Source organism: Theropithecus gelada, chromosome 7b (assembly GCF_003255815.1).
Source record: "Theropithecus gelada isolate Dixy chromosome 7b, Tgel_1.0, whole genome shotgun sequence".
Classification (NCBI taxonomy): Eukaryota; Metazoa; Chordata; class Mammalia; order Primates; family Cercopithecidae; genus Theropithecus; species Theropithecus gelada.
In genome coordinates, this window is record NC_037675.1 from 51,609,966 (window position 1) to 51,634,864 (window position 24,899).

Consider the following 24,899-nt stretch of genomic DNA (forward strand, 5'->3'; position numbering starts at 1 on the left):
CCCCTGGGTTCATGCCATTCTCCTGTCTCAGCCTCCCAGGAAGCTAGGACTACAGGCGCCTGCCACCATGCCTGGCTAATTTTTTGTATTTTTAGTAGAGACAGGGTTTCACCGTGTTAGCCAGGATGGTCTTGGTCTCCTAACCTCGTGATCCACCTGCCTTGGCCTCCCAAAGTGCTGGGATTATAGGTGTGAGCCACTATGCCTGGCCGGTCTTATCTTCTTTTTAACCAAGACATTACCCTGGCTCATCAGAATTTTCTTGAAGTAGTTAAAATGTTATGCTTATTCCACAAAGCTCTTTTTTTTTTTTTGGTGACTCCATCCACTCTAAAGCTTTTAATTTGAATTAATACAAAATTCAATATACCAATCACAAAAATGGGGATTTACCCAATAAGTAGAATATCAAGAAAGACAAAACTTCCCACATTGAAAATATAAGCACATAAAATCATTTTTAAGAATAAATAACATTACCTATTAATAATTATATCCATAACATCTGTGGCACTGAAGTCAAAGGGTCTGTAACCCTCTCGTTTAAAGGCAAGAACTGCATTAGGACCTAGCCAAATACTGCCATCCATCCTTGGTGTGAAGTGAACTCCTAGGAAAGGAAACCGGCTATCTGGGACCTATAAATTTAACATAGTAAATAACAGCCTCATTTCACATTCCATGTTATCAGAGATGCAAACATTCAATTGGTAACATAAAACACTTTCTTCCCATGCATTTAATTTGTATTGTGAAAATGTACTCAGATATACTTTTCCATTAACATGCTTCTGCTTAGAAATGCACACAAGAAACCTTGATGCTGGCCAGGCACAGTGGCTCACGCCTGTAATCCCAACACTTTGGGAGGCCAAGGCGGGAGGATCACTTGAGATCTGGAGTTCAAAACCAACCTGGCCAACATTGTAAAACCCTGTCTCTACTAAAAATACAAAAACTAGCCTGGCATGGTGGTGTGCACCTGTGATCCCAGCTACTTGGGAGGCTGAGGCATGAGAATTGCTTAAATCCAGGAGGTGGATGTTGCAATGAACCAAGATCGCGCCACTGCACTCTAGCCTGGGTGACAGAGTAAGATCTGTCTCAAAAAAAAAAAAAAAGAAACGAAACTCTGATGTTATTAACACTAATACATTGTTCCATCTATGCATCTTTCTGGGTAAAGGGGAAAAAAAAAGATGAACTGTCCTACTTCAGGTTATTCTCTGTCTTTCACAAGGGATGTCTATGACTGGAAAGTAAAATCAGAGACGCCAGAAAAAAAATACACGGTCATAGCACAGGCTTCTGCAAAGTACAAATACATGAGATTGAAACAGATGAAATTCATGTTTTGGCAAGGTCAAAAATATCAAATAGCCAAATACTGACTATTTCATCTGGTTCAACCTAATATATTTTAAGAGATTCATCATTTCCAGGGTAGTTCCAGACAGAAAAATGAACTCTTCATTTAACTACCTCTGTCTTCTAGTCCCTGAAACTAGAGTGGCCACATCCCTTTTCTGTACCTATAGATAGTGAACTGAGGAAAAGGGTTGGGTATCAGGGACTTCCATAAGGGAAAGTTTTCCCTTTCCCTCCACCAGAGAGAAGGAAGAATTCAGTTCCTTCCTGATAGCACTTCCCATAGTGCACTCATGCTTTCTGGAGACATGTACCTGCAGGCAATTAATTACAATTTAATAACCATGATACCGGGATAAAGATTTAGGGATTTAACCGCAAGAGAAACTGATGCAATGCTTACACAAATGGTCCTTCAAAATTGCTCTTATTTCTGACCCAAGTGAAAGTTGTTTTCATCTCCTTTATGACCACCACCTGCTTGAAAAAAATTAGAAGTAGGAAGCATCATTACCTACCGGATAAATATTTCCTTTTACAAGATAACATTTTTCCGGCTTCAAGAGCAGGTAATCTCCCCGGAATGGTACAATTCGAGGATCAGGAGTGCAGCCACTCAACTCTGAAATACGGTCTGAGTAAAGTCCTGCACATGTCACAACATACTGACATCGAATTTCCTCTCCCTAGTGCAAAATAAAATAATAGTTATTTGTATAGAGTGGAGTAGACTAGGTCAAGAGGGGAAAAACAGGTGATAGAAAAGAAAACAAGGTACAGAAATAGAATTTTTTCTAAAAGAGGATATTCAATACAGGTATCAGCAAAATATGTTCTTTAGCATTTAGGTGGCAGCTAGAAACTGAGGACAGTGGCATGTAAGAGGATGTCACCTTAAATTTTGTACTTTAAAGGTAATAATGGTCAACCCAGCAAGGATACGTAGTAAGGTATACATGCATGCACACAAATACATACAAATCGTTTATTAGGACCTAGCGGGGAGCTTCTTAACTATTTGTTGCATGAAGAAGCAAATGTCATTTAGATAGCCTCCACCAATTTTTTTTGCTCCCCCACCCACCCCACAGCTTTTAATTTGGATTAATTAAAAATTCAATATACCAATCACAAATACGAGGATTTACCCAATTAGTAGAATATCAAGAAAGACAAAACTTCCTACATTAAAAATGTAAGCATATAAAATAATTTTTAAAAATAAAGTTGTTACCTATTGATAATTATATCCATAACATCTCTGGCACTGAAGTCACAGGGCCTGTAACCCTCTCATTTAAAGGCAACCTCTGTATAGCAACCAGCTTCTCCTGTATCTGAGCAATTACTGTGTTACTCTTCGGTTGCCTCACACTCAATAATCCTGCCCAGTTGCAACTGTAATCTACCCACCAAGCAATTTCTCCTTCCTAATCAATATCTACTTTGCAAACTGAGGACACTTTAGAAATCTCATTCATTCAATGCACATTTACTGAGAGCACACACTACATTCAAGGTTTGCTTTAGTGCCTAGGAGACTGCTAATGTTAGGCTGTTATGATTTCCTATAAATTTTATTTTGTGATTATCATCTGCTCATTTTTAACTTTACTCACCAAGTTTGGCCAATTTGCCACCCTATTTCCTAAATGACTTCATTTATCCCGCATTCACCACCACACTCGAATTCCCATCTCTTTGCTTCTAACAGAGTAAACACCTAGCAATTCTGTTCTTATTCTTAGATCTTCTTCCCAGATGACCTATTTTTGAAGCCTCAGAATTCTCACCTGTCTCAACATTTTCTTTCTTTCCAGGCCTTACTGTTTAGCCTTACTCTATTGAGCTAAATTTCCACCTCTGTATGTATCCTATTTTTGCCCTTGCTAGAAAGTTAAGCCTCTTTTCAGGAGTTATACATGTCATCGTTTTTAGAAAAATTAGATGAAACTTCTCCACAAAGAATTCAAATTAGCTAGACTAAGCCATGATTGTTTTAAGACCTTTGAAGTCAAAAGGGCTGTCAAGGTCTTGCTGTCACCCAGGCTGGAGTGCGATGGCGCAGTCCTGGCTCACTACAGCCTCAACCTCCTGTGTTCAAGTGATTCTCTTGCCTAAGCAAACAGCTGGGACTACAGGTGTGAGCCACCGCAACCAGCCAAAAATACCTTTTTCTAAATAGGTTAATATCTTTCCTGTTCATCTAGAGTTATATTCTAGAAATACGAGAGGTATTTTTGTGACATAAATCATCAGCTCCTACATAAAAGATTGGCAGTTCTTTTGTTCTTGGAACAAAAAAATGCAGATAAGTCTTATGATAGATGTAAAGATAGTAACAGAATTTATAAAATGGTACCAGCATGCAATAACCTAATAATTCTCTTTAAAAACTCAAGCAACAGTTCCCAAGAAAATTATCAAAAACTATCACAGATTTCTGAAATCATTTTATGCTATATGTTAAACAATAATTAAATTCAGTAACATATTAATTTTACTTCCAAATTAAAATTTAGGTAACCATCAAATGATACATCTGTTCAACATAAATTTCTTTTAGGCTGGGCACAGTGGCTCATGCCTGTAGTCCCAACATTTTGGGAGGCCAAAGTGGGAGGATCATTTGAGCCCAGGAGTTCAAGACCAGCCTGGGCAACACAGGGAGACTTTGTCTCCCTATGTTTTATTAGAGATAAAGTCTCTAATCAAAAAAAAAAAAAAAAAGAAATTAAAAAGAAGAAGAAGAAATAAACCATGTATGTCTATTGCTCTTTCATAAGTGAAGCAGATTTCTCCACACCCCCACAATATCCAATGTATAAATCTTTAATTACCAAATCCTACCTGCAAAAATTTATTTTAAAAATCCCTGGCCAGGCGCAGTGGCTCACACCTGTAATCCCAGCACTCTGGGAGGCTGAGGTGGGTGAATCACTTGGGGCCAGGAGTTCAAGACCAGCCTGGTCAACATGGTGAAACCCTGTCTCTACTAAAAATACAAAAATTAACCAGGCATGGTGAGACACACCTGTAATCCCAGCTACTCATGTGGCTGAGGCACAACAATCACTTGAATCTGGGAGGCGGAGGTTACAGTGAGCCAAGAGCATGCCTCTGCACTCCAGCCTGGGCAACAGAGTGAGATTGTCTCAAAAAGACAAAATTTCTTTTAACTTTTCATAAAACTATTTCAACCTGGTAAGTGGACCGCTCAATTTGAATTTGAACCCCAAAATTATACTTACTGAAAATGCCAAAATAAAGAGCGGCAACTCTGGGTAAAGTATATATCCACTGGTATGCCATAGGCCCCTGTATATATTCTATCATATGATGCTATACTCTAGTGAAAATGTCCCTTAGATGAGGGCAGGCACAGAAACAGATTTTCAATTCTTCTTTGAATGGAAAGCCTGCCACTTGGGTCACATGACCCAGCAACTCTGATGGTAATCGAACTGTCTGCAGCAGATAGTCATACTTTATAGAGCCTTTGGAAGGCATATGTGGGCAAATCACAGCACAGAACTTCACGGTTTTTGGAGGAAAGTTATACCACCCTCTGCACATAACTAACCTCCTTTTGAGAAAGTGCTTCTGGCTTTGACTGAACACTTGACCACAGGTCACTAAGTTACTATATGAACTACCCATTATTAACTGGGTGGTGGTGTCTGACTCATCAAGCCACAACATTGGGTGTGTATAGCAGCATTCCATCATCAAGAAAAATTGTAAGATAGGGTTGTACAGGTCCTGCTGGCACACATAAGTTGCAGAGGCAAGTGGTTCAAATTCCCATGGCCCCTATGCCTGCTAAATTGCCTCCTTCCTATCAACCTGCCTCTATAGCCCCACAGGGAGTTCTCTATGACCAGTTGACCTAAGAAGAAAAAATATAGGCCAGGTTTAGAAATGGTTCTGCACAACATGCTGGTACCACACACAACTGAACAGCCACAGCACCAGAGCCCCACTCATGAGTGGCCCTGAAGGACTGTGGTGAAGAAAATATTCTCAGTGGGCAGATCTCTGAACACACCTAGTTGTTCATCTTATTTTAGAAGGACAGATGGCCAAAGGTATGGATCTACACTGTTTCATGTGCAACAACTAATGGTTTGGCTAGATGGACAGGGAAACGACCTGTGGAGAAAGGTGTATGAATGGACCACTTCAAAACAGTTTCCGAGAGTAAAGATATTCAAGTTCCATATGAATGCTCACTGAAGAGAAATCTTGGCCAAGGACAATTTTAATAATCAGTAGAAAAAAATGACCTGCTCTGTGGATGTTAGTTAGCCTCTTTCTCCAGGCACCCATCTCATGAACTACATGATTAGGTGTAAAGATAGTCTCCATAAATGGTGCTGGGAAAACTGGATAGCCCCATGCAAAAGAATGAAATTGGACTCCTATTTTACACCATTCACAAAAATTAACCTGAACTGGATTAAATATTTAGATTAAAAGATTAAAGATTTTAGATTAAAAACTAAGACTCCCAGAAGAAAACATAGGGAAGACATTGGTCTTAGGAATGATTTTTTTTTTTTTTTTAATAAGGCACCAAAAGCACAGGCACAAAAGCAAAACTAAACAAATGTGACTATATCAAACGAAAAAGCTTCTGCACAGTAAAAGAAATGAAGAGACAACCTACAGAATTGGAGAAAATACATCTGATAATAGGTTAATATCCAAAAAAAGTAAGAAATTCATATAATTCAATAGCAAAATAACAAATGAGCTAATTAAAAAATTAGCAAAGAAAGGCCAGGCACGGGGGCTCACGCCTGTAATCCCAGCACTTTGGGAGGCCAAGGCGGGTGGATCACCTGAGGTCAGGAGTTCGAGACCAGCCTGACCAACATGGAGAAACCCCATTTCTACTAAAAATACAAAATTAGCCGGGTGTGGTGGCGCATGCCTGTAATCCCAGCTACTCAGGAGGCTGAGACAAGAGAATCACTTGAACACGGGAGGCAGAGGTTGAGGTGAGCCAAGATTGTGCCACTGCACTCCAGCCTGGGCAACAAGAGCAAAACTCCATCTCAAATAATAATAATAATAATAATAAATACAATAAAATAAATAAAAATGGGCAAAGAAGCCGGGCATGGCAGCACGTGCCTATAATACCAGCTACTTTGGAGGTTGAGGCAGGACAGCTTGAGCCCAGGAGTTTGAGGCTGCAGTGAGCCATGGTCATGCCACTGGACTTCAGCCTGGGTGACAGAGATCCTGTCTCAAAAAAAAAAAAAAAAAAAAGGCCAGAGGTGGGGAGGGCAAAGGACCTGAATATGTATTTTTATGTATTTTTTTCAAAGATATACAGATAGCCAACAGATACATGTAAAGGCACCCAAATCACTAATCATCAGGAAAATCAAAACCACAATAAGATATAATCTCACATCTGTTAGGATGGCTATTATCAAAAAGACAAAAGAAAACAAACATTGGTGAGGATGTAGGGTGCCCTATCGATGGGAATGTAAATTGGACAGCCATCACAGGAAATGGTATGCACATTCCTTAAAAAATTAAAAATAGAACTACCATATGATCCAAATTAAAAATAGAACTACCATATGATTTCCTCTGGGTATATACCCAAATAAAACAAAATCAGTACCTCAAGGAGATATCTGCATTCTCATGTTCATTGCAGCATTATTCACAACAGCCAAGACATGAGAACAACCTTAAGTGTCCATTGACAGATGAATGGATAAAGAAAATGTGATATATATATATATATATATATATATATGTGTGTGTGTGTATATATATATATGTGTGTGTGTATATGTGTGTGTGTATATATACATACAATGCAATACTATTCAGCCATAAAAAAGGAGGAAATTCTGCCATTTGTGACAACATGGGTGGGCCTGGAAGATACTGTGCTAAGTGAAATAAGCCAGACAGTGAAAGACAAATACTGTACAATCTCACTTACATATGGGATCTAAAATAGTTGTATTCATAGAAAAAGAGAGTACAATGACGGTTGCTACAGACTGGGAGGAGGTGGGCAGGAATGGGATGATATTAGTCAAAGGGTACAAACTTTCAATTATAGGATGAATAAATTCTAGAAATCTAATATACAGCATGGTGACTATAGGTAATAATACTGTATGGTATACTTGAAATTTGCTAAGATAGCAAATCTAAGTGTTCTCATCACATACACATAAATGGTAACTATGTGAGGTGGCAGATGTGATATCAAATAACTTGATTGTGATAATCATTTCACAATGTAAACATAAAGCTGGAAAACATAGTTATGGTAGCAAGGTTGGAGGTGATCGGCAACATGGACTTATTCACCAAGGCTGATCTGTCTACAGCTAATGCTGAGTGCTCAATCGGCCATAGTAGAGACCAAAAGAGCCACTGATATGGTCCCTGGACCACTTCCATCATAGAAAATGCAGCACTTATTTCTCACTTGCATAGACACTTGCTCGGAATATAAATTTGTCTTCCCTACCTATAATGCTTCTGCCAAAGCCACCATGTGTGAACTTATGAGATGTCTTATTCACCATCATGGTATTTTACAGAGAATCATTACTTCTGATCAGTGAACTTACTCTGCAGCAAATGAAATGCAGCTATAGGCTCAGGATCATGGAATTCACTGATTTTACCATTTTCCCCATCACCCTGAAGCCACTGGGTGACAGAAACTGGAATGGGTTTTAGACGTAATAGCACTAGCTGGCTGGCAACTCCTTGAAGGGCTGGGGCAATTTCCTCCAGGATGCTCTATGTGCTCTAAATCAGTGACTAATATATGGTATTGTTTGTCCCACAGCCAGAATTCACAGGTCTGGAAATTGAGGTAGAAATGAGGGTGGTTCCTTACTATTACCCCAATCATCCACTACATGAAATGTTTGCATTCTGTCCTCACAACTTTGGTCTTATGATCTAGAGGTCTTAGTTCCCAAGGGAGAAGTACTTCTACTAGAGAATGACAGTGGTTCCATTAAATTGGAGGTTGATACTGCAACACCTGGCCACTTTGGGTTCCCTTGCCAGTAAATCAAAGAGGGGATTGCTGTATTGAATTGGATAACTAATCTTGACTCTCAAGAAAATGAGTTGCTACCACAACTAGTCTTGGGGATGATAAAAAGGAATATGTCTGGAATACATATCTCCTGAAGCTTCTCTTAGTATTCCCATATACTGTTATAAAAGTTATTGGAAACTACCTCAACCCAAAACAGCCAGGGCTGCTAATGGCATAGACTTCAGGAATGAAAGTGTGAGCTACACCACCAAACTAGAAACCATGACCAGCTAAGATGCTTGCCAAAGGCAAAGAGAATATGAAATGCATAGTAGGGGAAGGATATCATAAATATTGGCTATGGCCACATGACTAGTTACAGAAATGAGGGATGTTATAATCTGAGTATATCTTACTTTAAAATAATAAATACATTTCTCCATACATTACCTGATTCTTTATTTATTCCCATTGCTATAGACTGAATTGTGCCCCCCCCAACACCCCAATTCATACATTGAAGCCCCAACCCTTAATGTGAATTTTATGTGGAGACAGGGCCTTTAGGGAGGTAACTAAGGTTAAATTAGGTCATAAGGGTAGGGGCTAATCCAATAGCACTGGTGTCCTTACAAGAGGAAGAGATACCCAAGATCATGCTCTCTCTTTCTGGGCGCACACAGAGAAGAGGCCATGTGAGGACATAGTAAGAAGGCAGCCATTAACAAGCCAAAAATCAACCCTACCAGCACCTTAATCTTGAACTTTTAGCCTCCAGATCTGTGGGCTTTTTAGGCCACCCAGTTTGTGCTATTTTGTTATGGAAGTCTGAGAAGACTAATATACTCATCTCTACCATTTCCACATTATTTAACACAGGGTTTCTCAACCTCAGTACTACTGACTTTGGGGGATAGACATTTCTTTGTTTTGGGGGCCTATTCCCCACACTGAAGGATGTTTAGCAACATTCCTGGTATCTACCTACCAAATCCCAGTTGCTGTGCCCCTCCCCTCTCCCAGTTGTGACAATCAAAAATGTCTCCAAACATTGCCAAATGTTCCCTGAGAAGTAAAACTGCCTCTAGTTGAGAACTACTTATCTAATACAAAATGCTTAAATAGTGGTTAACCTTATATCTTGGTATTTAAGTTACAGGATCTCAAAGCGGGAGTGTAACTCAGCTAGTAAAAATTAAACATAACCCAGGAGGGATAAAGTAGACTTTGTTTTTTTTGTTTTTGTTTGTTTGTTTTTTTGAGAGTTAGTTAGCATGTCTTCAGTCCTATGAAAGATAGTTACACCTTGTTAGGTGGAAGCATACTTTTACTTCTGTCTTTATTTGGAAGCTAAATATCATTATAAGGTTATAAGGGGCGTGGACAGATGTCAGGTTGACAAAGGGTAGACTGTAGGGGTTTGTACTGTGTCCATTTGGTTAATCTAGGAACTATGCTTGACAGAATCCCCTTCTCTTCATGGTTCCAACTTAAAGTTGGTCAAAACAGGAGCTGCATATAATCTGGTGGCAGAGGGTCGGGCGCGGTGGCTCACACCCGTAATCCCAGCACTTTGGGAGGCCGAGGTGGGCGGATCACAAGGTCAGGAGATCGAGACCATCCTGGTTAACATGGTGAACGCCTGTCTCTACTAAAAATACAAAAAATTAGCTGGGCGTGGAGGCGGGCGCCTGTAGTCCCAGCTACTTGGGAGGCTGAGGCAGGAGAATGGTGTGAACCCGGGAGGCGGAGCTAGCAGTGAGCCGAGATTGCGCCACTGGACTCCAGTTGGGGCGACAGAGTGAGACTCCATCTCAAAATAATAATAATACTAATAATAATAATAATAATAATAATAATAATCTGGCAGCAGAAGTAAATCAGCAGGTATTATTCTCTGAAGGTCATCCTAATCCAAAGAGGTGACAGAAAGATACCCACTGTCCAGTGAATTCTAGCTCCATATTCAGCTCTGTTTCCCAATTACTGATCCATCAACTCTCTTCTGAATCTACACTTTCCCAGAAACTTCCACAATTGTGTAAGGTCTTATTCTATAATAAATCCCAGAGCACTCATTAATGACTCTGCTCCCTTGAGTACAACCTGATGCAGTGAACCTACAGGGAGTCCACTGCTTCTATGCCATTCAATGGTTCTTGCTTTAGGTCTATGTGAAGATGAAAAAAAGCAGTCCATCTCCCTCTGGAAAACCTGTGTACTCCCTCTACCGAAGTCTTCTAATTTATAGAGAGTTAATAAGTTAGTGGAGATCAGTAGGCAGAGTGATAAAATATCTATCAGTTTTGCCTTAAAATTAAACACTCCATATGCTTATAATCCTGTTCTTTGCCAGCACAGTCACTTAATTAGGACATTCCCAAGCTGAAACTCTCCTTAGAATAAAAGCTGTTAAACATCCCTAAAAGAAATTCTCTCAGAATTACTTTTACATTAGATAAATGCCATTCAATAACTTAAAATACAGCCCTGTGGGTTAATTTAATTTTTAATAAAGGGGAGGGAAATAAAGTAGCCAGCAGTTTTGCTTAAGAATCTTTACCTTTGTATTCTTTATAACGATTGGATATTGCATTCCTGAAAAAAAAAAGTAAAAAATTTATTTTTAGCAAAAGGCCAATATTATTTGAAATATTACACTAGCAACAAACTTAAATAACTTTTTTTCTGTCATTACTATGATTGTACCCTACAGTTCATTCTGAAACTTTTTACCAAATAACAATGAAACTAGTTCATACTTAACAACATATAAAACTCCAGCATGTTTTTAGCTTGGTTTTAACTCATCTAATCTATGCTTATAAACCATACCCCACCTGACCTCCAACATAGACATAGCTATTATAATCCTGGAAACCACACTGTATAATGGATCATCATAAACCAGTATGTATTTTCCCACAGAACTAAAGCTATGATATGAGAAACTTTGCCATCCATGTGTTGGTTACTGGATTCTTTGCAGGTTCTACATTGCTTAGAGAAGCAAGAGTTCTCGCAACACAAAAACTTCCAATAAAAAACTGACCATTTTTAAAATTAGTTCCCACTCAGATACACGGGATCTCAAAGTTTTATAAAGCATACATAGAGCAGATAAATATAATCTACTTGTACCATAAATTTGGTTTATTATGCTACCTACCTAAAAAAACTTTAATTATTTAACAATTTTGCTCATCATTTTAGAATTCAGAAAGACAGAATGATTCAGATGGCTTAGATCTCCTTAAAAACCTGTCAAGGAAGAAAGAACAGAACACTACTTTTTTTCTCCTTCAAATTTCTCAACAGCAAATAGAAGCCTCAAAAATCTATCATTTGGACAAAAAAAAATTAATGCCCTCAAAGCAAAACAAGACAAACTCTTAATTGCACTCTTAAACTGTGTGGGGGCTGGGCATGAGGTGGGGGGAGTTCCAAATGACCAGGTCATTTTATGACCTTAGGCTGTCATTCTGACATTCTGAAACTTGGGTGTGTCTAAAAATCACTAAAAGCTTATTACTAGGTGCTATTTCCAGACAGTCTGATTCAGTAAGTCTGGGTGATGCTAACATTTGCATTTTGGGCCAGGCACGGTGGCTCATGCCTGGAATCCCAGTATTTTGGGAGGCCAAGGTGGGCAGGTCGTTTGAGCTTAGGGGTTCAAGACAAGCATGGACAACATAGTGAGACCTTGTCTCTTTTTATAATTAAAAAAAAAAAGAAGAAGAAGAAGGAAGAAAAGAAGAAAAAGGATATTTAAAAAGATAGCTTGGATCCCTTTCATGGTTCTCGAAATACACAAGCAGGCTGAGCACAGTGGCTCACTCCTGTAACCCTGAAACTTTGGGAGGCTGAGGTGGGTGGATCACCTGAGGTCAGGAGTTTGAGACCAGCCTGACCAACATGATGAAACCCCATCTCTACTAAAAACACAAAATTAGCTGGGCATGGTGATGCATGCCTATATTTCCAGCTACTCAGGAGGCTGAGGCAGGAGAATCACTTGAACCTGAGAGGCGGAGGTTGGAGTGAGCCAAGATTGCGCCATTGCGCTCCAGCCTAGGCAATAGCGTAAGACGCCGTCTGGAAAGAAGAAAAAAAACAAAAGAAATATACAAGCAAAAGAGTTCTTTTGAAATTACTCCTTGGTGGTACTGACACCTCTCTAAGACTGAGCCACATCGGTCACTGCTTTTTTTTTTTTTTTTTTGAGACAGAGTCTCACTCTGTTGCACAGGCTGGAGTGCAGTGCACTGGTGCAATCTCAGCTCACTGCAGCCTCTGCCTACCAGATTCCAGCAATTCTCCTGCCTCAGCCTCCGGAGTAGCTGGGTTACAGGCACGCATCACTACACCCAGTTAATTTTTGTATTTTTAGTAGAGACGGGCTTTTACCATGTTGACCAAGCTGGTCTGGAACTCCTGACCTCAGGTGATCCACCCACCTCGGCCTCCCAAACTGTGGGATTACAGGCATGAGCCACCGTGCCTCCCAGGTCACTGCTTTATACAGACATACTTACAGCTGTCAATAAAAGGATCAATTCAGTCCTGTACTCTTCACAGAGACACAAGGTTTGCCAATTTTCCTACTGACTACGTTTGCCATTTAGAGATACAGAACCTGAATAGTTGTATCGGTAAACTGGACATCTGAGTCCCATAGGATTTTGCAAATTTAAAAAAAATTATTTTATTTAATTAAAACAAAATTTTTTATGTTTAGTAAAGATGGGGTCTCACCATGTTGCCCAGGTTGGTCTTGAACTCCTGAGCTCAAGCGATCCACCCACTTTGGCCTCCCAAAGTGCTCGGATTACAGGCATGAGCCACTACCCTCAGTTCTAAAAAAAAAAAATTTTTCTTTTTGAGACAAGGTCTCACTGTGTTGCCCTGGCTGCAGTGCAGTGATGCGATTATAGCTCACTGCAGCCTCAAACTCCTGTGCTCAAGCAATCCTCCTGCCTCAGCCTCCTAAGTAGCTGGAAGTACAGGTGTGTGCTACCATGCCCAGGGAATTTAAAAAAATTTTTTGTAGAGACAGGTCTCGCTATGTTGCCCAGGCTGGTCTTAAACTCCTGGCCTCAAGTGATCCTCCTTCCTTGGCCTCTCAAAGTACTTCTGAAAATTTTAACTTCACAATTAGATTTGCTGTCCAGACTTCTAAGGGAGAAAAAAAGAAAAAAAAAAAATTATCCAGAATGGTATATGTTCCTTAGGAGTGGTAAAGTCTAGCACACTGGAAGACTAATTTACATGTTGATATATATAGACAAGCCAAAAAGGAAATGTCATGTCATATGAAAATTTTTTCTCTCCTTTCCAGGAGTATAATAAATTATCATTCAAGCTGGGTGTGGTGGCTCACGCCTGTAATCCCAGCACTTTGGGAGGCTGAGGCAGGAAGATCACCTGAGGTCAAGAGTTTAAGACCAGCCTGGCCAACATGGTGAAACCATGTCTTTACTAAAAATACAAAATTAGCCGGATGGGGTGGCACATGTTTGTAATCCCAGTTACTTAGGAGGCTGAGGCAGGAGAATCGCCTGAACCCAGGAGGCAGAGTTTGCAGTGAGCCAAGATTATCCCATTGCACTCCAGCCTGGGTGACAAGAGTGAAATTCTGCCTCAAAAAAAAAATCAATAAAATAAATAAAATTAAAAAAAAAAAATTATCATTCATAGTTATAAAATTCTGGTTTTATAGGAACTTTCAAAATTCTTCAGTTTATGGTTCTTTGTCCTTTTTTTAGTCTACTGGTTTATTTCTATACCTGGTTGTTCAAACTAGTCTAACTGTAAGTCTAGAGCAATGGTTCTCAACCAGGAGTGACTCCTTCACCCCCAACTCTAAGGGAACATTTGCCAACGTTTAGAGACACCTTTTTTTTTTTTTTGTCACAGAGTCTCCCTCTGTCGCCCAGGCTGGAGTGCAGTGGCATGATCTTGGCTCACCGTAACCTCTGCCTCCCGGGTTAAAGTGATTCTCCTGCCTCAGCCTCCTGAGTAGCTGGGACTACAGGCGTAAGCCACCACGCCCAGCTAATTTTTTGTATTTTTAGTAGAGACGGGGTTTCACCATGTTGGCTAGGATGGCCTCGATCTCTTGACCTCATGATCCGCCCACCTCGGCCTCCCAAAGTGCTGGGATTACAGGCGTGAGCCACTGTGCCTGGCCTAGAGACATTTTTAATTGTAATCACTTGGGGGCGTGATGGTACTGGCATCCAGTGGACAGAAGCCAGGGATACTGCAAAACATCCTACAGTGCACCGATAGCCCCCTACAACAAAGAATGATCTGGCCCCAATATCAATAGCGTCAGAATTAAGAAACCCTTTCCTAGACCTCCCCTCTGCAATTACCTTGGTATCCTACTTTCCTAGTCCAGCCTCTTAGCTTCCACCTTCCTGTTGTGCTTCACAGCCAGTCTTTTTCCTTCATTCTAACCACCAATTTCTCAAACTCTTCTGTCTTCATTTAAACCAGTGAAGCTTTCCACCTGACATCTTTGTTAATCTGAAATTCTTGCTCATTATTCGGCTTGTGGGGAACATGGTGTGGGTCCAATATAGTTCAGTAATTAACTATGTGGGCTTTAGGTACAGACTGTCTGAGTTGAAATCCAGACTCCACCACTTAGTACTTGTACAACCATGGCCAAGTTTCTTACTCTCTCTGTGTCTCAGTTTTCTCACCCTAAAAAAATGTGAGTAATAATGGTACCCTGCCACAGAAAATTTTAACAGTCAAATGAGTTAATACTTGGAAAGCACTAAGTGCTTAATAAATGTTAGCTATTGGCCAGGCACAGTGGCTCACACCTGTAATCCTAGCACTTTGGGAGGTCAAGTGGATGGATCACTTGAGTCCAGGAGTTCAAGAGCAGCATAGGGAACATGGTGGAACCCTGTCTCTACAAAAAATACAAAAACTGGGACAGGCACGATGGCTCACACTTGTAATCCTAGCACTTTGGGAGGCCGAGAAGGGAAAATCACTTGAGCTCGGGAGTTCGATACCAGCCTGGGCAACACAGTGAGACCTCATCTCTATAAAAATTAAAATTAAAAAAAAAGGAAAAATACAAAATTTAGCCAGGTGTGGTGGTGGCAAGCACCTGTAGTTTCAGCTATTCGGACGGCTCAGGTGGGAGGATCACTTGAGCCTGGGAGGCGAAGGTTACAGTGAGCGGGGATCACGCCACTGTACTCCAGCCTAGGCGACAGAGCAAGACTCTGCCCCAAGGAGAAAAAAATGCATTTTTAACAAGCATTGTCAAGAGATGCTGACTCTAACCTACAGGGTAGGGAAGTGTTTGGAGACGAATTTTCCATAAACAGCCTTGGCAGTTCAGATTTTAGCACCAGTCAGAAGTGTCGGACCAGGGTCTGGTTCTACCAGCACAAGACCCTCCAGGAGTCCCAGTTCTCTCACATTCAGTCTCATCCTTGTCCCTTCTGCCCCTACCTCTGGTTCTGCACCGTACTCTAGCTTAGCTCCTTGTGGCTCTCCCACCAGTACTACCCCCAAAAATATCCCAATTAAAAAAAAATCACTGTAAGTACAGCTATTCCTTAGTATCCAAGGAGGATTGGTGGCAGGAACCCCACAAATACCAAAATTCAAGGATACTTAAGTCCCTTATATAAAATGCATATAACATTTGCATATAACCTGTGCACAGACTCTGGATATTTTAGATAATTTCTAGATTACTTACAATACCTAATGCAATGTAAATGCTATTTTTTGTTATACTACATTTTTTATTTGTATTATGTATTGTTCTACTGTTATTTATTTATTTTTTCCCAAATATTTTTCATCCTCGGTTGGTTAAAACCACAGACGCAGAACCCATGGATATGGAGGGCTGATCTTTTCAATAGAAAAGACAAGGATAGCTTACCATCTATACTTCTTGAAGGGCTTTCTTTAGCCATTTCAATATCTTTTACTTCAAAATTAGTCAAGACAGAGCCACCTGCTTCTTGGAAATCCTGGGCAAATGACAAAGCCACCTGCCGATAGTCCACAATGCCAGTATGTGGACAATCAATCGCCATTAGACCCTGAAACAGAATTATGAAAAGATAACAGATAAGAGAAATAATACTTGCTAAATAACAAAATCTCTATAATCAAGAAACAATTTTGTCCTTTAGAGGAGTTGATTTTGCCAAGCTTTTCTTGCTGCTACAATGAGTTTTTCCATTTATTTATCCCTCACCATACCTGATTCTGATTTGATTCATATCTGATTCTGAGTTGAATTCCGTATCATCAAACAATTATGTTTTAAATAAGCTCTAGTGAGATTTTTCCCAGTAGCACATACTACGTTGTGCATACTTGGTAAGAACTCAAGAGTTGTTCTAGCTACTCACAATGTTTCCAGAGCATTGCTTTGACTTGCTGCCCAGACCCTATCTTTGAGACTACAAATATGGAATGGAGATTTTATGTGGTTAACTCAAACTTTTTCTTCAGGTAATACAAGAAATTAATAGACTGGTTTTTGTTTGTTTGTTTCTGTTTTTGTCCCTAAAGACATGTCCAAATCAATGTTCATCAATCTGTAGGTGAATAACCTATATAACACATGCTTATTTTATTTTTTTAGAATAAATGTTGAACATGTCATTGACCTTTTCTAATTCTAAAGAAAAGGATAAGAGGAGAATTTCACACACTAAGTACTGACTACATTTTGGTGATCATTGTTAACAGCACCATTTTCTGTTGCCCTTTTTTGCATATCAGTATATCAGTTCTCCCAATCAATTTTCCCAAGAGGGTAGCCTGCTATCCAGGATAACATCCAGAAGGTGAGTGCTATTGATAAATTCTGCCATCCTCTCATTTGGCCAGCACAGCACTATCGTTGTTGTGGTTTTAAAATAATATCAGATATAATACTATTCTAAAGATCTCACTCTTGTATTCACCACCTGACCATTACCCCAACACATTCACCTGCTTGGCCCTTAGAAGATTTTCACTTTGCGGCTAGGTGCGGTGGCTCACGCCTATAATCCTAGCACTTTGGGAGGCCAAGGCAGGTGGATCACAAGGTCAGGAGTTCGAGACCAGACTGGCCAATTATGGTGAAAACCCATCTCTACTAAAAATACAAAAATTAGCCAGACGTGGTGGCAGGCGCCTATAGACCCAGCTACTCAGGAGGCTGAGGCAGGAGAATCGCTTGAACCCCGGAGGCGGAGGTTGCAGTGAGCCAAGATCACGCCACTGCACTCCAGCCTGGACAACAGAGACTCCGTCTTTAGAAAAAGATTTTCTCTTTGCTATCCAACTGTGACCAATGTTTCCTAATGACCAGGTCACACTGAGAGTAAAGACTCCCAAAACATCAACAGTCTCTTTTTTAACAAACTAAAAGCAATGTTTGGCAAACTTCATCATTTTCCTGACAGTCTCAATTCTAGAATACGAGAGTATTTGCCAAGCATACGAAATCATTCCTTCTGTTTTGATACAGTCAATAAACATAAGACTTAGTCATTGACTAAATTCACATGTCAGTAACTATAACTCAACTTCAACCTATAAACAATATTTTGGGTACAATAACCTTAGAAGCTCACTTAGGATAATACCAAGAGATTAGTCCATGAAAACTTCCTTACCTAGCATAAAATTACGTGACAAGTATAACAGAGGGATAAAAACATTCTGTAAAAGTGCTTCATTCTCGATCAATTGTTTTTTACAATTTCAAATAGCTTCCTTATTCATCTTATGCTCCCATTACCCAGCACAACGTCTGACACACTGAGGACACTCAAACATTTACTGAAGGATTGAATTTGAGGGCTGTGTTTAAACACGTAAGATCCCCCTTACTCCATTCCAGACCTTCCCTAGAAGGCGTCCCTTCTTTTCTTTCTCTTTCTAGTCTTGGTTTTCCCCCTCCTCATAAGATGTTGGTGTTCCTCACCTATACATGTGTGTTGTAGAAAGGTGAAAAAAGTCATCATAACCAAGCGATCCAATGCTCTGGCCTGGGACTAGCTGCAAGGTAGAGGCTGCCAAGTTGGGGTGGTATTGGTGGACAGGCTGGCTGTGTCTGTCACCCAGGAGGTTGGGCATGAACTGTCCAGGTCAGCAGGTCAGAGATTGAAATCTGAGGCCTTGGCAGATCAGAACCAGGCAAGAACCAGGCAAGCAGGACAGGGAAAGTTGAGAGCAGATCTCAGTCAGGATACAGAGGAACACCAACAGTATTAATAAAATGGCAAAAGCAGACCAGAGGTCAAAGTAGCAGTGAGGATTTGCCCAGAGAGGGAGCAGTCAAGAGTTATCTTCAGCTACTCTGGACATACTGCTTATGGGGTAGCCATGCTCTGCAAGAAGTACTTAAAAAAAAAATAAAAAGAGCTATCCTCTCAAGTCAAAGTTTACAGTGGCAGTTTAAAATTTTCCAAGGGCCTCTTCCTGATGATACTTGGTTTTCTTAAAGGGACCTGGTCTAAGAAACCCTTTAGAGCTGCCCTGGTAAACTTCTTTCTAGGGGGCCCGGAAAACAAAGAAGTGACCCTGTACCATGGACATTTTATCCACTATTTTATCATATAGCAGTGGTGACATTTTATCATATAGCAGTGGTGAGGTTGGTGAGGAAGGAAGGACTTTATTCAAAACATCTTTAGAAAATAATCAAACTACATGTTCTACTACATATTGCCATCCCTAAACACATGTAAACACTAATGATTACAACTTAGAATCATATAAAGTATATCGTGGAGGCCTCAAAGAGAAGCAGAATATGTCTCTTTTATAAGTTATTTTACTCATTCATCTTTCAAGTGGGGGTTTGTCTCTGAGGGTTTCTTAAACAATTGTACTAAGCTAAAAGCATTCCCTTAACATTGGTACAGGAGAGTACCAGCTCTATCAGAATACTTATCGCTATATTAAGTTATATCTTCTTTTACACTATAACCTCCTTCAGGTTGACAGCCACGGCTTATTCATCTTCTTATCTATCTACAGTGTCTAACACAGTATTTGGCACATAGTAATCAAAGAACCTTTGGTTGAACCAAACAGAAAAAAGTACCAGTTCTCAGTCAGATCTTGGGGTGGGAACTCTTTGGGAGCTGTTTGACCCTGGGAAAATAACAAACAGTTTCTTCATTTATAAGACACAAAAGTATGTGTAATACATATAATTTCATTACCTATGCACACATATCTCACTGACCTCATTCCAAGGACCTGTGATGGTCACATCATCAGGTACAGAAAACAATATCCAGACTCATCCATAACCTTTACAACATCTGAAAAGTTTTTTTTTCAGTAACACATAATATAAAAAATCATGGGTTCCTGTTCCAATTTTTTCTATCTCTAAAGCCTTAACAAGTATACACAACAGACAACAATCAGATAGACCAATTCTCCACATTTCAGTATCACTGGGATACCAGTAATCCTGTTTTTCAAACTCTACAATTAAATTATTTTCATGACCAAATCTATCATGGGGCCAGCAGCTCAGATGTACGTTTTTTCTTTTTGATACCAATCTTAACATTTGAAAGACTTTTCAAAGGAAATAAAAATTAAAAGGTGTTAAAAATTGGCATGTCCTTTTGAAGGAGGTTATCAATTCTTTCATCCTTCAAGGCAATACTTGATAGGAGCACATCAATGAAAGTGTTTTTAAAAATTTTTTGAAACTTATTTTTAGTTGACACATAATAATTGTTTGTTTATTTATCTATTTATTTATTTATTTATTTTTGAGACAGAGTCTGGCTCGCTCTGTTGCCCAGGCTGGAGTGCAGTGGTGCAATCTCGCCTCACTGCAACCTCTGCCTCCCAGGTTCAAGCGATTCTCCTGCCTCAGCCTCCCAAGTAGCTGGGACTACAGGCACCCACCACGCCTGGCTATTTTTTTTATTTTTAGTAGAGACGGGGTTTAATCATGTTTGCCATCGAACTCCTGACCTCAAATGATCCAATCACCTCAGCCTCCCAAAGTACTGGGATTACAGGCATGAGCCACCACGCCCAGCCAATAGTTGTATATATTTATGGAACACAATGATATTTCAGTATGTGTATACAATGTGTAACGATCAAATCAGGGTAATTAGTATATCAATCACCTCAAACATTTATCATTTCTTTGTGTTGTAAAAATTCAAAATCCTTTTTTCTAGCTTTTTGAAAATATGTGAAATTCTGATATTAGTTCACAATCAAATTCCATCAAAATCATATAAAGCTATGAAACAGCAATAGATTTAGTCTATTTTCAGGAAGGACATGTTTAATAACATATATAGGAAGCCGTTGTTTTGCATTGAGCTTCTGTATTAGGCCTCTAGAGACCAAACCAAAATGGAGTCACTCACACTAAAATTCCTCCTCACCCGATGGAAACCAAGTTGTTTATATGACCTAAGAAATCAGAAGAGATAACTAACAGCCAAGTTCCCAAACAGGCTGGTTTCAGCCAGCTTGATAAGGAAGTCTTCTCTGTTTTTTCTGGAGTCCAACGGCGCAATCTCAGCTCACCGCAACCTCCGCCTCCCTGGTTCAAGCAATTCTCCTGCCTCAGCCCCCGAGTAGCTGGGATTACAGACATGCGCCACCACACCCGGGTAATTCTTGTATTTTTAGTAGACATGGGGTTTCACCACATTGGTCAGGCTGATCTCAAACTCCTGACCTCAGATGATCTGCCCGCCTTGGCCCCCCAGAGTGCTGGGATTACAGGTGTGAGCCACTGCGCCTGGCCTCTGTTTTAACCTTATAAGGAAAGTAACTTTGAAACAACCAATCTGCTTTTCTTTAGGTAATACATAATATAAAAAATCATGGGTTCCTGTTCCAATTTTTTCTGTCTCTAAAGCCTTAACAACAACAACACAACAGACAACAATCAAATAGACCAATTCTCCAAATTTCAGTACCACTAGGATACCAGTAATCCTGTTTTTCAAACTCGACAATTAAATTATTTGGAGTGCAGTGGTTCTCTGCTTCTGCTTTCTTCAGCTCTTTTCTGCCTATAAAGGCCAACCTCCTCTGGTCAGCTCATCAGAGTGCCTTTTCTAAATCTTTGAATGAGATGCTCCTTGATTCATGAATCACTAAAAAAAGCTAATTTGGTCTTTAAATCTGTTGTAATTTTGTCTTTTAACACACTCAACAGTTTTGTAATGCACTGACTGCATAGCTAAGAAACAGGAAGTGGGTTTAATCTAAATTTTTTAAGTAGACTCTTTTTTAAGAGCAGTTTTAAGTTCATAAAAAAATTGAGCAAAAGTACAGAGATTTCCCATATACTCTCTGCTCCCACATACGTAACAGCCTCCTAATTTCTTAATTTTAATACTAGCATTTTTTTTTTCCCTGAAGCATAACATCAGTCTAAACAACCAGCCCTTATATCAATTATTCACAACCCTAGTTTTATAATATGCCAGGATCTCTCTCCATTGTTTTAAAATAGGCTATCTCACTCTAAAAAAGACTGATATGCCTTAAAGAAAATAAAAAGAATAAAATAATAAATGTAACACATCAGGAAAAGGGGAAATACAAACTGGGGGAAGAATACACATAATTAAATATTCTTAATTATCTTAACAGGAAAATCTATTATCGTGTTTCTTATCTACACGGTGCATTACAAAACCATTGAGTGTGTTAAAAGACAAAATTACAACAAATTTAGTTTAAAGATCTAATTAGCTTTACTAACAATTCATGATTCAGGGAGCATCTCATTCAAAGGTTTAGAAAGAGCACTCTAATGAGCTGACCAGAGGAGGCTGGCTTTATGGCTTTAGAGGAGGCTGGCAGAAAAAAAGCTGAAGAAAGCAGAAGTGAAAACATCCCCAAATATTTCAAACAAAACCAATTTGAATTTACTAGGATTGTTTAAATAAGCATATAATAATATCTACCATTTCTTAAGGGATTAACATAAGCCGAATGCCTTATATATAGTATTTCATTTAATTCTCAAAACAATCTCCATTTTACAAAGGAGGAGTCTGAGGATTAGAAAGATTATAACCTACTCAACGTTAACAGCCATTAAAGAGGCAGATGTGAAAGTGGAGCTTATGTCTGTTTGACTTTTCAACAGCTATATTATAGTGCTCACCTTATGCTAGATCCAAGTTAATTTAAAAAAATGGAAGGATGCAACAAGATAAACTAAAGGATAACATGTCAAAACTCCCTTAAGTCTGAGAATTACTGGAATCAGATAATTCAAAAATAACAATAAGTGGCTTTGGTTCTCCTCTTCCCATGTCCAGTTCCATCTTACATATTCAAATTTGATAAACTTTGCTAAATTAGTACATTTTGACTGTCAGTGTTCTGTTCAAGTCCTTCAGTAGCTACCTGCTATTTAGACCAAGGGTAGGCAACCTTTTTTATAAGAGACAGATAGTAAATATTTTTGACTATCTAGGCTTATGATCTCTGTTGCAACTACTCAATGAGGCTGTTCAGCACAAAAACAGCTACAGACAATACATAAATGAGTATTTGTGGTTGTATTTCAATAAAACTTTATGGACACTGAAATTTGAATTTCATATAATTTTTTTTTTTTTTTTTAGATGGAATCTCGCTCTGTTGCCCAGGCTTGAGTGCAGTGGCCCAATCTCCACTCACTGCAACCTCCGCCTCCTGGGTTCAAGCGATTCTCCTGCCTCGGCCTCCCAAGTGGCTGGGATTACAGGCACATGCCACCACGCCTGGACGAATTTCATACAATTTTAATTCATCACAAAATAATGTTCTTCTTTTAATTTTTTTTAACACACTTAAAATGTAAAAAACACTTTTAGCATGGCCAGGCACAGTGGCTCACGCCTATAATCCCAGCACTTTGGGAGGCTAAGGCAGGCGATCACAAGGTCAGGAGTTCAAGAATAGCCTGGCCAATATGGTGAAACCCTGTTTCTACTAAAAATACAAAAATTAGCCAGGCATAGTGACATGTGTCTGTAATCCCAGCCACACGGGAGGCTGAGGCAGGAGAACTGCTGAACTCAGGGAGGCAGAGGTTGCAGTGAGCAGAAATCGTGCCACGGCACTCCAGCCTGGGTGACAGAGTGAGACTCCGTCTCAAAAAAAAACAAAACAAAACATTTTTAGCTTTCAGGCCATACAAAAACAGGTGGCAAGATGAATTTGGCCCACAGGACAGAATTTGCCAACCTTGACTTTGACCATTTAGAATTTGCTCAGAGTGTGAAATAAGCAGGTGGCCAAAATAAGATGGTCAATGAAAATATTCTACTTAAAAAAATCAGTCACTAATTCACTATCTCAGAGAAATAAGGAATATTTGAGGAGAGAAAAGGGAAGTAACAAGACCTAGTGTATCCCACAAGCAAAATAGTTTGATTATCCTGACTGGGTGCCAGGAAAGGAATAGTGGCTTGCTGGAGACCAAGATGCTATAACCTTCTCTGCAGGAAGAACTCATTCAACATTATTTAGACTCCTGGGTACTATCAGCGTCTTAGGAGTTTTACATGAATTCAACAAATCTTGCATATTTTGACCCAACTTTAACTTTACAACCAGAGATGAAGAGAAAAAATATATATTTTTTTCCTTTAAGCTTTTATTTATCCTGAACTTGAAAAAATACATTTTTATCTTATCTTTTTGCAGAAAGGATGAAGCAGTTTGTAAAAATAAAAAAACACATATAAAACTATACAAACTAGGATTAACCATTGGATCAACCAAGTATATGAATTAGAAAAGAAGAAATAAAATAGTTACTATTTGAGATAAAATGTTTGGGTATAAAAAATCCAAAAGAATTTCTAGACAAATTATTTAGAACCAATAAGTAAATTTAACTAGAAAGTTGAATACAAGGTCAGAAATCAATTATATTTCCACATATACCTGCAACAAACAAATAAAAAATGAACTTTAAATAACAATACTATTAATGAGTATCAGAAAACATCAAATTATTTGTAGACACAAATGTAAGAGACATGCCATGCAAGACTTATATCCTGAAAATCATAATACATTATATAATAAATCAAAACAGATCCAGACAAAGGGAGGGATATATGAAGTTCAAGGATTGGAAGACTCCCTACTACAAAGATGTAAATTGTCTCCACATAGACATACAGATTCAGTGCAACCTTAATCAAAATCATAACAGGTTATATTGTGAAGTTTAGCAAATTAACTCCAAAATTCATGTAGAAATGTAAAGATCCAAGAAAAGCCAAGACAACGTTGAAGAAAAAAACTGAAGGCCTTACTCTACCAGATATTCAGGCCCATTAAAAAGCTACTATAGGGCCAGGCGCTCATGCCTATAATCCCAGAACTTTGGGAGGCCAAGGCTGGAGGATCATCTGAGGTCGGGAGTTCAAGACCAGCCTGACCAACACGGAGAAACTCCATCTATACTAAAAATACAAAATTAGCT

General features: G+C 39.3%; 1 protein-coding gene across 1 annotated transcript in view; it reads right to left on the reverse strand.

Annotated features, from left to right (window-relative positions):
- L2HGDH (L-2-hydroxyglutarate dehydrogenase) overlaps window positions 1-24,899 on the reverse strand; it is a 69,072-nt gene that overhangs the window by 21,320 nt on the left and 22,853 nt on the right. The window contains exons 5-8 of the mRNA XM_025392557.1: window positions 16,335-16,497; window positions 10,974-11,008; window positions 1,887-2,054; window positions 481-638 (exon numbers count right to left, since the gene is read on the reverse strand). Coding sequence (XP_025248342.1) covers window positions 481-638; window positions 1,887-2,054; window positions 10,974-11,008; window positions 16,335-16,497 — 524 coding nt within the window. The remainder of the gene's footprint in view (window positions 1-480; window positions 639-1,886; window positions 2,055-10,973; window positions 11,009-16,334; window positions 16,498-24,899) is intronic.